This window comes from Peromyscus leucopus, chromosome 3 (assembly GCF_004664715.2).
Source record: "Peromyscus leucopus breed LL Stock chromosome 3, UCI_PerLeu_2.1, whole genome shotgun sequence".
In the NCBI taxonomy this organism is placed as follows: domain Eukaryota; kingdom Metazoa; phylum Chordata; class Mammalia; order Rodentia; family Cricetidae; genus Peromyscus; species Peromyscus leucopus.
This window is the reverse complement of record NC_051065.1, coordinates 141,785,573-141,802,892: the sequence shown is the minus strand read 5'-3', so window position 1 is coordinate 141,802,892 and position 17,320 is coordinate 141,785,573. Positions and strand designations below refer to the sequence as shown.

The following is a 17,320-nucleotide window of genomic DNA, read 5'->3' as shown; positions in this document are numbered from 1 at the left end:
TAAACACACAGACACATAACACACACACAACACACACACACACCACACACACACACAACACACACAACACACACACCACACACAACACACACACACACGACACACACAACACACACACCACACCACACACACACACACACACACACACACCACACACACCACACACACCACACACACACACCACACACACACACACACACACACACACACACACACACACACACACAGAATTGCTGGCCCAGAACAATGGAAAGCTTCCTTTGAAGTGGAAGCGTCTGTGAAGTGTGTGGAGAATGGAGGCTTTGAAAATAGAAGTTTCTAAGTCCGTCTGTTCCAATAGAACACTAGTTTTATACCTAGCTCATATTGCTCTAAGAACTTGTCCTGCAACTTAGTTTCCTCCATTTTGGTCGTGTATGTTTCTGAATCATAGCATAGCATGACAGGATCAAGGAGAGGTTGTCTACAAAGGATGTGTAATTTAAGGGGAAAAAAATCTAGGTTTGCTTTGGGGCCACATATTATGTGGTTCTAACAAATACTGTTTTAAAGGATTAAAGTCACAGTACTGTTCTTTGGTAGAGAAAAGATGAAGAAATAACTTATGCAAGAACTGACCACAGGGACTGAAGAGGTAGTTCATGGCTAAGAGGACTGGCTGTTCTTCCAAAGGACCTGAGTTCAATTCCTAGGACCTACATAGCAGCTAACAACCATCTGTAAATTCCAGTTCCAGGGGATCTTATGCTCTCTTCTGTCCTCCAGGTGCATAGACACACATGTTGGCATCCCCCCCATAAAGATAAAAATAAAATTAAAAAATGTAAATGTGGAAATAGTGCAGTATGGAGATGGACCACAGTTACAAAGGTCAAGCTGTGGATGTGGAAATGGTGCAGTATGGAGATGGACCACAGTTACAAAGGTCAAGCTGTGGCTCCTAGCAGGAACTTGTGCTTCACTGTGGCTTTCCCTCTGTTCTCTTCTTGGCATGCTGCTTCTTAGACACACTTCCCTGCTGAGCCCTCTGCCTGCACTTCAGTAGGTTCTCTACAGTCTGTCTTCTGTGCAGCTCCATAATGTCTTGTGTACATTGAGGTATAGGAGACTGATTAGAATGCATTTTCCAGGTCAGGCAGGAGTCATCACTTAAACAGGAAAGGGAGGAAGAATTGCAGGTTGGTTGGGCGACTTGGGAAGGGCAAGGCTAATGCATATGGATAAACAATCGAACTCACGACTTTAGATACAAAGATGTCAAACAACAGGATCCCCTGTCTGTGCGTCTGGTCCTTGCCTCTGCTCAGGTGAACTGAAGTTAGTAGTTAGCTCACAGCTGTCAGGAAAATCATGTTTTACATTCAAGTACGCAATAATAGCTTAAATTTCATGACAACAGTCAAAGGTCTTCTCCTGTTCTTCCAGAATCTTTAAATTCACTGCATTAACAATAGTTTTGCCCGCTTCTGACATAGGCTGAATGCAGTTAAAATGCAGTTGTCAGCAAAAACAACTCCCTCTTGAATGTACACACAGGTGCCTGATGGATGCGTCTGGGGAGGAATACCCCTGATCGTAAATCTGCAGGTGAAGAGAAAAGGAAAAAAAAAGACATGTAGCATCTTTGTGTTAGAAATCAATCCTGACTCAAAGCTTGAAATCAGCAGTAAGGTGAAGGAAACGTCAGCGAATGTCTGAAGGGGCAAATAGCAAACCCCCTTGGGACTTCCATGGATTCCCCCCTCTTCATTCTGACAAGAAGAGGATATATGTGGAATGTGACAGGGACTTCAAATCAGGTCCAGCCAGGGACAGAACACTCACAATGGGCACCCAGAGGAGTAATGGACTTACAAGTGAGGACGCAAAGGAGAACCATTCTCCCACAACCATGGGTCATTTTTTTTCTTCCGACGCAGTCCCATCCAGAATGGGGAGGTGGAATGGGAAGTGGTTTGTGAGATGAAGTTCTGTAGAAAGACACCACTCTGACTTTAGATTCATCAAACTAAATATCAAAATGATCTTCGACATCCCTTGGTGATTTAATGACAATTTACAGAAGCCTACTGAGACACAGACACACCCTGTATGCCCAAGGCCAAGTATGCAATCAGACTGAAAAACAGCTGTTTTTCCTCTCAAACAAGTGTTCCTCCCTGTGGTGATTTGAATGAAAATGACCCCCATAGAGAGTGGAGGGAGGTGTGGCTTTGTTGGAGTAGGTGTGGCTCTGTTGGAAGTAGTGTGTCACAGGGGGTGGATGGGCTTTGAGGTTTCAGAAACTCAAGCCAGGCCTAGTATCACTCTCTTTCTGCTGCCGGTGGATCCATATGTAGAACTCTCAGGTCCTCTCCAGCATCATAGATGCCTATGTACCACCACGCTTCCTGCATGCTGATAGTGAACTAACCCTCTGAAATGTAAGCCAGCACCAATTAAATACTTGTCTTTATAAGAGGTGCCATGGTCATGACATCTATTAACAGCAATAAAACTCTAAGACACTCCTCCAGAGACCTAAGCCTGATTCTTTTTTTTTTTTTTTTTTACTAACCCATAATCTATTCCATCATCACCCCAAATGACTCACCAGATCGTCTATGCTATTAATTTGTAGCAACTGAGCATCCAAAGACAGGCAGATTTCTTGGCTCTTTGCCCAATAAGACTGCTCAGAAGAGAACAGATAACAGTTTTCTTTATGCCATAACCAGTCTTGTGGACACGGACCTAGGAAGTGTTAATAGAACAGATGAGTTCTGAGTAAAAGCATTTCTTCAGTTCTTCCTTAGAATGATACCCAGAATCTGCAAATAGGAGAATGGCCAGAGTCTTTATTTCCTTTTTAATACATCATTATCATTTTTTGCATTTTATTTTTATTTTCTGTGTGTGGGTGTTTTGCTTGCTGGTGTATATGTGCACCAGATGCATGTGATGCTCTCAGAGGCCAGAAGAGGGCATCAGATCCACTGGAACTGGGGTTGCAAACAGTGATGAGCTGCTATGTGGGAGCAGAGAACCCAACCTAGGTCCCCTGGAAGAGGAGCCAATGCTCTTAACCACTGAGTCATCCTCCTAACCCTTATTTCCCTTTATACACTTTTTTCTTTTGTTAAAAATATATTCTTTCATACAATATATTTTGATTATGGTTTCCCCTCCTCTAACTTCTCCCAGTCTTTTATGTTTATAAAGGAAGAAGAGAGTGTTTTTAAAAGAAGAAGGGCTAAAGCATTCTAATTTTAGTAAACTGAGTTAACTTTCCACTTAGCATTTCATTTCCCTTCTTAGGAGACATAAGTTGGTATGCAAGTTTAGAATTTGAATTTTAAAAGTTTTGTTTGAAATTACAAAAATGAGAGTTAAAGAAATGGATGTGTATTGGCTGTTCTGTTATTACAAAGCTAGACATGCATTTAAAAACTTCATTTCTCTGAATAACAGAATTAGTTGTGGCTACTCTCCCTCCTTCTTTTATCCCTGTGTTGTCCAGAACAGTTGCCAATGTGGTTTCTGAAATGAGGTGAGTTTGCAGTCACCCATGTTTGCACTTAAAGCATACATGTGATTTTTAGCGCTTCATCAGAATCATGCAGCCTAGCCCGTTGAGAACCTTATAGGTTCATGTCAAATTAATATTTCATAGGTTTTGATTAAGTAAAGTATGTCACTACAATTAATTCCATCTGCTTCTTTTTCTTTCTTTAAACATGTTCATGGTGGAAAATTACTCTTGTATAGTAGCTCACATTCTTTTGGACAAGTTTGATTTAGGTAGAATGTTGCATTGATATAAAATGAGTATTCCCAGTTTCAGTGAGATTTCAGTAAATAAGATGTTCTCAGCAACAAATTTGCTGGGGCATCCAGAAAATTCCCCTCTGGGAGAAGGAAATAGGCAAGGGTATCAATTTCTACATGTTGATCCCAGATCATCAGCATGGTCACTAAGCGCATTGTGATGGTGACACACAAGGAACTACCTTTTGCTCTAATGTGTGGCCAACATGGGGGAAAAGTCATTAAGAAGAGTTAGATCACAATTTCAATTTTCATTGTGGCACAAACCCACCTGATAATTTTATAAAGCAAGCTTTACCAGAAAGGCAAATGTAGACCTGGTATAGTGGTTCCTGTCTGCAACCCCAGCACACAGGAGACTAAGGCAAGAGGAATTCCTTGAGTTCAAGGCCAATTTTGTCTCAATAATGAGTCCCAGGCCAACCTGGGCTACAGAGTGAGAAGCTATCTAAAACAAAAGAAACAACACAGAACTACAGAACAAATATATATACATAGAGGATAGAATGTGGTATTGTGTTCCCCAAAATATTGTGTACCCTAATAAACTTATCTGGGGTCAGAGAACAGAACAGCCACTAGATATAGAGGCCAGAAAATGGTGGTGCACATGCCTTTAATCCTATCACTTGGTAGGCAGAGATCCATCCTGATCTCTGTGAGTTCAAGGCCATACTGGAAACAGCCCGGCATGTTGACTCGCGCCTTTAATCCCAAGAAGTGAGCCTTTAATCCCAAGAAGTGAGCCTTTAATCCCAGGAAGTGAGGGCAGAAAGCAGAAAGGTATATAAGGCATGAAATCCAGGAACTAGGCTGGTTAAGCTTTTAGACTTTTGAGCAGCAGTTCAGCTGAGATCCATTTGGATGAGGACACAGAGGCTTCCAGTCTAAGGAAACAGGATCAGCTGAGGAATTGGCAAAGTGAGGTAGCTGTGGCTTGTTCTGCTTCTCTGATCTTCCAGCTTTAACCCCAATACCTGGCTCCAGGTTTGTTTTTATTAGTAAGACCCTTTAAGATTTGTGCTACATCAGAGTAGGAAGTTTCCAGAAAAATGAAAGCAGAAAGTAAAGTAGAAAGGGCATGCATGAGTTTAAAACAGGGTGTACAACTTCCTTCATAATTTGTCTATCCCCATCACAGTATATAAATGTAAACAAATCAGGCTGTTGTGGAATAGAGAAATGGTCTAGACAGCTTGTCTTTATTATAACAAAGTGAGAAAGACATGTCTCTCTATGTGATATTAAAATCAACTACATTTCTTTGTGTGTGTGTGTGATATGTGTGTAATATCATATAGCATATAGTATCTACTATTACATACAAAGTTTAATGAACACAGATATTATTTACCAAGTGTACAAACTGTTGGAAGAACTTTGAATATGTGAACTCATTTAATCCTTGTTCAACTCAGAGTTTGATCCACTAATGTCTTCATTTGACAGATCAAGAAATCATGAATTTGAACCTCATGCTCACTGTGTGTTTAATACCTGTGATGGTGTACCTCGATAAGCCTTGGCTGTCAATTTGTCTGCATCTGGAAGGAACTAAAAGCCAAGCAGATGGGGATTTCTGTGAGGGATTTTCTTAATCAGATTGTCTGAAGCGGGACTTCCCCTAAACATGGGTTATTACTTCCTATGGCAACACAGAGACAAGAGGAAGAAGGAAATTTTGCCCTGTGCCTGTGTGTATTCACTCTGCAGGCAACTTCATTGATCACAGGGCAACATTCATTCCTTGGTATTATAACCAGCTTCTTCTAGCTTCAAAAATAGACTGAAGATCAGCAGCTCTTCATAGATACTCCAGGACTTCAGTGCCAAACAGCGAAGTCTTAGACATCCAGCCTCACAGACTAAACAGCTGCTAAATTTTCCACCCATCCAGTGAGAGATAACCATTGTTCCATTCCCCAGATACGTTATGCAAAGAAATCTAATAAATCCCTTTTTAATACATACTCATCCTGTTGGCTCTGTTGCTCTTGAGAACCTAATACAGACGCAGTAGTACATGCCCGCTCAAACTTCCCTGAGGATGAACTAATTGAGGAAGTATTCTGCTGTGGGCTCAGAGTTTGAGGGCCTACATGGAACTTGCCATTTATATCAATCTATTTGCATAGCTAAAGACGAATAACAAGCACCAATTCTGGTGCTAAATGCAAAGATCTATCTTTTTGAAGACCCTGAATCTCCTTAGCTTCCAAGGAAATCATCCTACTGATCAGCTGAGGACCACAGAACTGTAGTAAGACAGAAAGAATCTGCCTCAAATTTGGAAAAAAAAACCTAGTATAAATTTTTCCACTTGGGATTTCAGTATTATGATATTTTCCTGAGGCTCTCCCTAGGGCAACATGAGTAAAGCAGACATTCACCTGAGAGCTCTACTACTTGGCCATATCTAACACTTCAAGGAATGGAACAAAGGACCTAATTATATATGCCAGAAAAGGACATGTGAATTCTGTGTCTGATCCATTGTTCACGTCTGGCCTCTCTAAGAGAAGGTTCTTCATGGTCCTAACACAGATCGAATCCCACACAATTTACAGCTGATAAATGCAAAAATGCTTTACTGCTGTGTCTGTGAAATAAACCATTGGCTGGGATTTTGGCTGTTTACATCTGTAAACACTCCCATTCTTGATAATTAAGCCTCCGTTCCTTAAACCTGGTTTGAAGTGTTGCATCCCTTACTTTATTGAAAGGTCCTTCCCTAGAAAGATTAAATACATATTTGACACTAGTCAAAGGTCAGTTTGTTTAAAAATTTCTGATTATTTTTGCAAAGCTAAATTACCCCTTTTATACTGAAACAATTTGTTTGTTTGTTTGATCTCTCATGTAGCTCTGGCTGGAACTTGTTGTGTAGACAAGTTTGGTCTTGAACTCAGAGATCCCCTTGCCTCTGTCTCCCCAGTGTTAGGATTAAAGGCATGCCCCACCATGTTGGGCCTGAAAAGACTTATAAACTGTGTAACTAAAAGAATTAAAAGCTGAGTAACTTTACATCAAACCACTCATTAATATTATTGTTATTCTCTATCCTGCTCTCAATATATTTTGTCTATACAATGAAGGGATGACTATCTATATATTATTATATAATCTTTATTTAACAAAACTGCACAATTGAACAGTTAGCCACAGAAGCAAAAAGTTGGAGAGACATGCTTTTGAATGGCACTTAATTGCTAATCCTGAGAAAAGCACCCTCTTTCGAGCACTTCCCAAGAAAGGACATTTGATTCTGTCACTCCTAACTCTGTAGTCAGAAGCACATACCTCACTTGATTACACAATGCAGAAAAACTCAACAATGCAGAAAGTTTCTCTACTAGCACAAAAGTTGACAGCACAATCTGTTCTTTGTCTGCCCCTACATTCTGAATCCCTTTAGACAGAGGAAATCATCTCAATTCTTATATAAACTCATTTTCTAGACTTCTTACTTTTCTCAACTTTAAGTACCTACCTAAACCTTCCCAGTCAAGTGGCCTCCACTCTGTACATAGACAGATGTAATGCCCATGTAAGAAACAGTGTCCCAGCATGAAGCAAGCACAGGAGCTGAGGTCAAGAATGGCAGGGACAGGAAGACTCTCAAGGAAAGGGAAGCCAGTGACTAAGATGCATTTGGAGGGGAATAATAACTTGTCTGTGGCAGAGGCTATGATGAGCCAGGATGGCACTTCCACACAAACCTCAAAGCTAGAACTGAAAAGAAGGAAGAAAATATGAAGCCCACGAGAAGGAGAGCTCCATCAAATGAGATGTTCACAAAGCTTAACACAAGCTAGAGTAAAAACGGCACTGACAGAGCTTGTGCAGAACACTCTGAAGGCATGGCGTCTATGTGATGTGGTGGTTTTGTAAAACCTTTTAAAGACTGAACAGAAGAACACCCATCACCACCCCCCTTCACTGACCTTCCCCTGTACCTGTAAAGTTTTCAGCTCTCTGCAGGGCTTGTTGGAGGTCCAGGTTCTGTTGCAGAAGTCCCTCCTGCTCTTTGGATTTCTCCTTCAGCTCCCAGGTGAGAGTGTCTATCATTTCCTTGAGTTTCTTCTGTGAAGCATTTGCTGCCTGCTGCTGGGCTAAGATCTGTCCCTCCAGGATATGTTCCTGATGAGTAAGGTTTGCTTGGTATTGCTTGAGGAGGTTGGATACCTGGAGAACTAACCATAGAGAATTAAAACTCACCCTCCCTTCTCTAGTATAATTGCTGCCAATGGATGCCCAGGGCATTCACAGACTCAAATAATCTATCTTGACAACAGATGAGTGTTGACAAAAATCTTTTATGAATTTGAACAATAATGGAGGAAGAAATGTCCTTGAAAGACTGCTGCAGCACAGGGATCAGAGGAAAATCCACAGTCAGCATGTACTAGACTTTTTTAATCTGAGTGGCTTAGGGAAACAGACACACATTCTCTTGATGGTTTCTTTCAGACATTTTCTTTATTCTTCTTTTACATTCTCTATTCTTTATTTTCCTGTTGATTTCCTTCTCTCATTATTGATGTTTTCCTTCTAACTCCATCTTTATTCTTGATGTTTCCCTTCTAGTTCCTTCTAACTCTCATTCTTGTTATTTTCCATCTAACTCATTTTAATTCTCTCAATCTTTTTTTCTTCTAATTCTCATTCTTGATGGTTTCCTTGTAGCCCATTTTAACTCCATCTTTATTCTTTTTCTTACATCTTATACACCTCAACAAAATCTTTCAGGTAATATGAAAATTACAATGTAGTTACATTCTGTTTTTCAAGTGAATGGTTATAATGAATATAAAACAAACAGTGAAAAAACATGTTTTCCATTTCCCTTACATGATTAAACATTTTATGTATTATAGGTGAAAAACAAATTATCCCAAGAATCCACATACATTCATACACAGCAACTTGTTATAGATTAACTATGTGGGCAAGCAAGGTATTTTTCTCAGTCAGGTCTTTTACTGGCAGGCTACATTTTGCAGTTATAAAGAAAGGGCCAATTACTTTATTACTTATCCTGAAAGGTAATCTTATAAGGAATCTTAAAGGAATCACAAACATAAACTTTTATGTATGAAAAAGAATCAGTCACCTCCACTTTAAATCTTCAGGATGCATACCCACTCAGCAATAGTTTCTTATATCAGGATACTGAGGGCAACAATGGACACAAGAAATTAATCATCACCTTTGATCACCAACCAAATCCAGCAAGGAAAGTGTGTCAGCTAGCAACAATTGGGCTGCTTTGTATTTTTTACCCTAAACTAATGAATCTATAACTCAGCTATGTGTCCTCATGAATTTTAGATTGTTTTCTGGGGTTTTTCATCTCAAAGCTATTATCAAAACATCTGATCTAACCTGAAATTATTTTAAGGCTTTTTTTCAGCTAATGATGCACAGCGAAACTTGTCACTGCATTGTTCAGTATTAAGAGAATTAGAGCCAGACTGTCATCTGGGGACTCTATTGTTTTCCTTAATCACTAACCTGAACTGTAATCTGTGCAGCTCCTTAGGTGAAACACATCGGCCCTAGCTATGTGACATTTCCTTGCATTTATTTTTCTTAATCAAAGCTCTGTATGAACTAACATGATTGTTATCAAGTAGACAGTACAGCTTAGGAAGAAGTCATCTTCATAATAATCCACAGGTAAAAATGCCCAGTAGAATGGGATGTTGCCACGAGACAGGCACATGGCATGACAAGCAGTGGGGTCTCCCCACACTCATTCACACCATGCCAGATACCAGAGAAAGATGGCAGGGGTAAACATGCAAAGGCACAGCAGAAGCAAAAGGCACTCTGGGGTCTGTGGTCTCAGGGCCTTGCCTATCCGAGATTCACCCATCAGGAATTTCCCTCCTGGTGGGCTGACATGCCGAAGTCAGTTGTCATGGCCACTGGCATGACACTAGGCAAAGGTCAGTTTGTCTAAAAATTTCTGATTATTTTTGCAAAGCTAAATTACCCATTTTATACTGAAACAATTTGTTTGTTTGTTTGTTTTGATCTCTCATGTAGCTCTGGCTGGAACTTGTGTAGACAAGACTGGTCTTGAACTCAGAGATCTGCTTGCCTGTCTCCCCAGTGTTAGGACTAAAGGCATGCCCTACCATGCTTGTCTGGAAAAGACATAAACTGAGTAACTTTACATCAAACCACTCATTAACATTGTTGTTGATCTCTATCCTGCTCTCAATATATTTTGTCTATACAATGAAGGGATGACTATCTATATATTATTATATAATCTTTATTTAACAAAACTGCACAATTGAGCTGTCAGCCACAGAAGCAAAAAGTTGGAGAGACACGCTTTTGAATGGCACTTAATTGCTAATCCTGAGAAAAGCACCCTCTTTCGAGCACTTCCCAAGAAACGACATCTGGTTCTGTCACTCCTAACTCTGTAGTCAGAAGCACATACCTCACTTGATTACACAATGCAGAAAAACTCAACAATGCAGAAAGCTTCTCTACTAGCACAAAAATTGACAGCACAATCTGTTCTTTGTCTGCCCCTACATACTGAATCCCTTTAGACAGAGGAAATCATCTCAATTCTTAGATAAACTCATTTTCTAGACCTCTTATTTTTCTCAACTTTAAGGACCTACCTAAACCTTCCCAGTCAAGTGGCCTCCACTCTGTACTTAGACAGATGTGATGCCCATGTAAGAAACAGTGTCCCAGCATGAAGCAAGCACAGGAGCTGAGGTCAAGAATGGCAGGGACAGGAAGACTCTCAAGGAAAGGGAAGCCAGTGACTAAGATGCATTTGGATGGGAATAATAACTTGTCTGTGGCAGAGGCTGTGATGAGCCAGGATGGCACTTCCACACAAACCTCAAAGCTAGAACTGAAAAGAAGGAAGAAAATATGAAGCCCACGAGAAGGAGAGCTCCATCAAATGAGATGTTCACAAAACTTAACACAGGCTAGAGTAAAAATGGTGCCGACAGAGCTTGTGCAGAACATTCTGAAGGCATGGTGTCCATGGGATGTGGTGGTTTTGTAAAACCTTTTAAAGACTGAACAGAAGAACACCCATCACCACCCCCCTTCACTGACCTTCCCCTGTACCTGTAAAGTTTTCAGCTCTCTGCAGGGCTTGTTGGAGGTCCAGGTTCTGTTGCAGAAGTCCCTCCTGCTCTTTGGATTTCTCCTTCAGCTCCCAGGTGAGGGTGTCTATCATTTCCTTGAGTTTCTTCTGTGAAGCATTTGCTGCCTGCTGCTGGGCTAAGATCTGTCCCTCCAGGATATGTTCCTGATGAGTAAGGTTTGCTTGGTATTGCTTGAGGAGGTTGGATACCTGGAGAACTAACCATAGAGAATTAAGGCTCAGCCTCTCTTCTCCAGTATAATTGCTGCCAATGGATGCCCAGGGCACTAAAACACAGACTCAATCAATCTTGACAACAGATGAGTGTTGACAAAAATCTTTTATGAATTTGAACAATAATGGAGGAAGAAATGTCGCAAATTTATTCAAAATTTATGGGTTTAGAAGTTATTCAATTGTATCTTTGCAATTGCAATTCTGTTGTAATTTTTATTAGTAATCATGTAGATGTTTCTGAATAAAAAATTCCACAGCTTTATTTTTGTTGAGATTTATACACAAATTAAAAGTAATTTCTGGTGTAGTAATATAGCCCAGTGGCAAAGGGGAGACAGGTGGGGGTACAAGTCAACAGCAGAGGACTTGGTCTGCATGTACGAGCCCCTGGGGATGGGGATGGGCTCTGAGGTTCCACCTCAGTTGAGGAACTAGTGGCAATTAATGGCTGCTGCAATGGGAGAGTCAGTTTTCTTCATGGATGTGGCTCCTGTGAGGCCACCTACGCTCCAGCAGATGGCCCTATACCCATGCACATGCAGGCAGCATTAAATGGTCTAAAAATTAAGAGCAGAGCACGTGAAGTTCAGAGGAAAATGGGGATGGTGGGAGGAAAATGGGGATAGGTTTGATCAAAATGCATTATATACATGAGTATGAAATTCTCAAACAGTAAGAAAGTAAAATAAAAATTTTTTAAAGTAATGACAAGGTAAGAAATAATATAATGGAATAAATATAGTATTGGTAATCTATAGTAGTCACCTCTCCCCTAGACGCTGATTCATAGGAGGAATTGCCATTAGCAATTTCTTCTGCTTAATTCCTCTTTAGCTCCCCCCACTCTGTCTACACCGCCAGACTTCCTAATTTTATTTAGGAGCTCTGACATTTGCCTTCATTTTCAAGGCAACCGCCCACGAAATATTTGTAAATTTTTGTATGGTGTCATCGAGAGTAAATTTTATTTTAGCCAAAGAACAGTTTGGGAGGGTGGAGAAGAAACAAATGTGTAATCGAGCAGAAATGAACGCTGTGCTAGGAACTCGGCCCAGCTCTAGCGCACCTTGCTGCCGACCCTTTGCTTCAAGGCTTAGTCTGAGCCTGCTGGATGGTGACGGGCACCCCAGAAAGGTTCTTCTGACTGCTGCCATTGAGTGGGATCTCCTGCCCCATCATTACGAAAGGCCTCAAGTGCCCACAGACAATTAAAAACAGGTTACACAGAGTTAGACATGTAGGAAGCAAGTGGTGTTTCTGAGGACTTCAATCTTGGACTGTGGCTGGCAGAATAACCCGGGCCTGAATCCTGCTCGTGCAGCCTGATGCCAGGAAAATATTATCTTTCCTTCATGGCCACTCTGCTCCTTTTTCTCACATCTTCTTTTTCCCTCTCAGTATCTCCACTTTCCTAAGTGTTATAAACTCAAAGTACATTTTGCTGTCCCTGTTTTACTTATTTTAGGGGGACAATTATGATTCCTGGCATTTAATCAGATCCATCAAAACAAAACTAAATGGGACCTCTTTTCCTCTTGGGTTATATATTTATTATGTATTAGAAACTTCAAGTTATTATCAAATTATTCTAGGTTGTAATTAGGTCCCTCCATGAAATTATGAAGCAGAACAAAAACACTTCACAGTGAATAAGCTCCATTCCACGCCCATCTCTAGTGGGCAGATGAACAGAATATATCCATTAATTGCTTGGCTTATTCTCAAAGTATTTAGCCTAAAAGGAATCAAATCCAGGCTGATCTGTAGTTGTTACAAGTTGTGCTCATAACCCTCATTGCCCCCCTCCAGTTCCCTATGTCAACACTTACATTGCATCCGTTGTATAATAAGGGTCACTGATAACCCTAGGCAAAGGATGACCAGAGTCATCGCAGCAGGGCACCACCATGGGGAGGAGAGAAAATGCAAACCTGCAGGGAAGGAGAATCCGAAAAATTGGAAAAGCCGAAGGCAGGTCATCAAGCCGGGCTCGGGGCTCTGGGTCCTGCCTGAGCTCTGTGCTGTGCACCCCTCAGCCCCCTCCCCAACCCTACTGGCTCTGCATGTGTGCAGACGGAACAATGGATGGTTATAAAACTGAAGTAAGTTACTCATGGACTCACATGGGGAAAAAAATAACAGCTGGGATTCAGTAAGGTATCAGACACTTACTGAACGTTTACTTCCTCTATTCTATGCACAATGATGCCCTTCAAGAAACTCTCAATGCAGCCTAACTTCATCTATGGTGCAGAAAGTCTGATGTTTACATACACATGTACACAAGTATTCATAAGTAACATTATGCAAACCACTGTCAGATGTCAAATAAAATATTTTAATCAGTCACCTGAGATTTTCTTAAGAAATTCTATGCCTGATCTCACACCATTCAATTTTTATTATACTAAAATTACTTCTTGTAACTGGAGTTGTTAACCAAAGGAAACTAGGAATGAGACCTTGATATGCACTTGGCTTATAATAATAGCCTGACTTGCACTTATGTTGCATTTATGTTAATTGTGGTAACCCCACTACTGTAAATAGAAAAATAAAGCCTAGCACTAAGAGTATAGCAGGGGGTCATTGGATGTTTCCTCCATGAAGTATAGAGAGTTAGCTGAAAACTTTTACTCCAGTTGGGATTGAAATAATTATGGTGGTGATACGAAGTAAACTCAGGCATCTAGGCCTATTATTCCCAGGTAAGAAGTTGCCTTGTTTATGAAAACAAGTTATGCAGCTCTGACATGAGAATGTACAGTTATATGGCCACGTATTAAATAACCACAAGCATTACAGACTCAAGAGGAAAATATCACATACAATGTATTTAGTTTCTTCCTCTTGTAAGATAAACAGAACACTGACATTATTTTTCCTCCTCTTCATGTAAAGAAGAAACTGAAAGCTTCAGTCACTAGCTTGAGAGAACACATCTAATAAACTTAAAAAGGTAGGTCTTTGGGTTTTATTTTGTTCTTGCTTAAAACGATGCTTACTTTTAGTCCACACTTCCTTGGAACTCACTAAATAGCCCAGGATGGTCTTGGACAGGTGAGCCCTCTTGCCTCAGGCTCCCTAGTGCTGGGATATCAGGCATGCAGTACCACATCTGGTTCCAAACACAGGCCTCTACTCCAATACTGATAAGCCACAATGCTTAGAGTATTACATTACCAAGCTTTCAGTGTGAATGTGGTAAGGGTCCAAGTTAATCAGCTGCCTAATATATTCACAGAGTTCTCACGTGTGAATATTTTTTTGAAGATAGAAATTGTGACAGCTCATTCTCTGACTAAATGATTTCTGTCTCTGCACTTGTGGTGAGCTGGCAGACAATAGAAAAGCTAATATCTTTTACTGATGGTGACCTAATCTTGGCACCTGGCATCATGTATCTGTGTGTAATAACACATTTCTCTTTACACTCTAGTATTCATTCCACATTTTATGCCCACAACTGGAATAAAACACCAATCCCATGAACCACCCATGTGAAAAGAACACACATGTTCCTATTGTCTACAATATACCTTCATCCCATCTCAGTGGTAAGAATTCTTGGTGGTCTAGTTCTCACCTGACTTATGGCATTTAGTCAGAAAGCAACCTTTAGTCAATCAATAAAGGAACAAACAAGCAAAATATTTTTTTCACTGAATTCTGTGCCTAATTTATACAGTTTGCAGTAGGTCACTAATTTAATCAGGAATTTTAAAAATGAATCATATTTATGTCAAAAGTCAGGCAAGCATTATCACACAAACAATGAATGAATGGTTGAACAAATTAATGTTTGGCATTAGTTCCTGAATCTACTATTAAACACCAGGATGTCTTCACATCAAGCTAGATCAGCTGCTGCTGGGTCTACTACTAAACACCAACATTGTCTTCAGTCTGTGCTAGTTCAGCTACTCAGATATTAAATCACACCATACTCACCCTTATTCTATCTATGGAAAGATTCCAATCTTGTTTACAGACACAGTCTGTCTTTCTTCCTCTTCTTAAGGTTTTATTTGCCCCTCCCACAACAGGGCTTCTCTGTGTAGCCCTGGCTGTCCTGGAACTCGATCCATCTGTAGACTAAGCGGGCCTGCTCCTGCCCCTCAAGTGCTGGGATTAAAGGTATGCACCACCACCATCCAGTCCCTTTTCTCTTAATTTTATAAAATAATAGGCATTTTATCTGTAGTTGTCTACAGAATTGAGATTATCAATTAAACCTAAGTGGTTCACAGTTTACTATATTGGCCAATCATAAACTATAATTTTTCAAAGCAATGATAGACAACAAAAGCTAATGTATGCTCATCCATACTGAACACACTGAATTTGCTTTAGATAACTCATAAAGCACTTCATAGTTGTGCAGTACTTCAACAACACATATAAAAAATAATCACTGTGTGCTCTGAATGAATATATTTCCTGCAGTTTTTTATGAAATAGATTCTGTATATGTGGGAATCTGTGGTATGATTTTGGCACTACTGTATATGATTCCATGAAACTAAGTGACTTCATTAATCCTTCTGATTCTGGGTTAGCTCTCCGTAGAAGGCAGATACTATCAGCACCATTCTTGAAAAGTATAAAAGATTCAGAGAAGTCACTAATTTAAAGAGACAGCATGGAGAACAGCTTACAGTAAAGATGTAGTACAGGTAAGTTATTATCTTGAATCCTACCTGCTTTTCTTCCAAATAAATGGTATTAGTCTCTTATATTTCCTGATATTTGAAGGTTTTTAATTTCTAAAGTCATTCTCCAGTACATTTAATTTACATTTCTAAGCTAAGCTTGACATTCTGTCTTTGTAAGCATCCACCCATCCCTGGTACCTTTAGCCTTCTTGTGACATGACTTCTCATCAGGCTGCTCGTTCACAGGCGTCATCTTGCCATTAAAAGTCATTTCCAAACTCATGCCAGGAATGAGAAACTGAAGCAGTCAAGGAACTCAACCAACTGCCAGTGGTTGAGCTTCTGGTGCAGTTTAAATAGCTACTCTTATCTAGCAGAGGATGACTCAACCATCACAGGAGGAAGGGGGAGACTTTGCTTCATATTGGAAAGTTGGCTAACACAAATTCTTAGGTTGTGTCTGTTGTGGGTGGGGAGAATGGTAATTCCAGCCCTGTATTATGACCTTTCACTAAGAAAAAAGGCAGCAGGGAAAAATGCACCGTCCATGACAATCATAGGAAAGACGCCGCCGACTTATCAGATAAGGGCTTGAAACTCGAAGGAAGCGCATACCTCAAGCTAGGTTTGTAGAAAGGAATGTCACTTCATTGTCCACATTTATCTGCTTGCTGATTCACTGAAGCTTATTTTCACTATATGGCATCTTTTTTGTAAGTAGTACATTTTACTTTTCTTTGCTTTAATTGGCAATTAGAAATGTAACATAAATCATGTAAGATTCCCATTTCCAGCCATGGTACCCTGGGTACAGGACTCAGTGGGGGCATTCTTGCATACAGTGACTTTAAACATCATGAGCCCACTGGAACTAAATAGAGTAAGTTTTTGGATCTTGCCCTGGGTCTGCCATCTGGGCATGGCAGACTTATATCAAATCTATCACTTATATCAAATCTATATCAAATCTGTGATTTGAGGATAATGCATATTTGATAATGTTTCTTTAGCCAGGTGTAGTGGCATAAGTCTTTAATTCCAGCACTTAGAGTCGGGGTTACAGAGCCCGGTGGGTCTCCGTGAATTCAGGGCCAGCCTGGTCTATAATACTGAGTCCATGCCAGCAAGGGTAGCATAGTGAGCCCTGTCTCAATTTTTTTTTTTTTTTAAAAAAAAAAAAGATAATATTTCAATAGGAACTTAAGTGATATTGTGAAAATGACAAGCTTTGTGGTTGGGGCATAAAACTCAGAACTAATAGTTAAAACTACTATTAATTGCTATACCCAGGATAGTTAAGTTGACCAGAAAAGAATATGTTTTAGTTTGACCAATGTTTCCTGGGCTTTTTATACCTATACCTATCCATAGATAGAATCTTCACCTAGTTTTCCATCATGAAAAGACACATATTTTTGAAATTATTTCTATTTTTTAACCTGTGTGTATGTATGTGTGTGTTTGCTTGTATGCGTGCACAACACAGGTA

At 40.1% G+C, this 17,320-nt stretch overlaps 1 protein-coding gene across 1 annotated transcript; it reads right to left on the bottom strand.

The window, feature by feature from the left end:
- Positions 1–764: 764 nt before the first annotated feature.
- Olr1 (oxidized low density lipoprotein receptor 1) lies at positions 765–16,151 on the bottom strand. Its single transcript, XM_028881500.2, has 7 exons — positions 16,030–16,151; positions 13,006–13,107; positions 10,921–11,157; positions 7,764–8,000; positions 2,594–2,733; positions 1,855–1,970; positions 765–1,581 (listed from the first exon to the last, which is right to left on the bottom strand). Exons 1-7 carry the CDS (start codon positions 16,112–16,114, stop codon positions 1,437–1,439), a joined length of 1,062 nt encoding a protein of 353 aa, XP_028737333.1. The 5' UTR covers positions 16,115–16,151; the 3' UTR covers positions 765–1,436.
- Between the last annotated feature and the right edge of the window lie 1,169 nt (positions 16,152–17,320).

Bases quoted from the DNA above. Each gene is read 5' to 3' on its own strand.
- Olr1 (XM_028881500.2), bottom strand. From the start codon at position 16,114: ATGAGTTTGGAAATGACTTTTAATGGCAAGATGACGCCTGTGAACGAG. The intron at 11,158-13,005 runs GTAAGTGTTGAC...CTCTATGGTTAG, and splicing joins TATTATACAACGGATGCAAT to TTCTCCAGGTATCCAACCTC. The intron at 2,734-7,763 runs GTACAGGGGAAG...AACACTTCCTAG, and splicing joins GAGAGCTGAAAACTTTACAG to GTCCGTGTCCACAAGACTGG.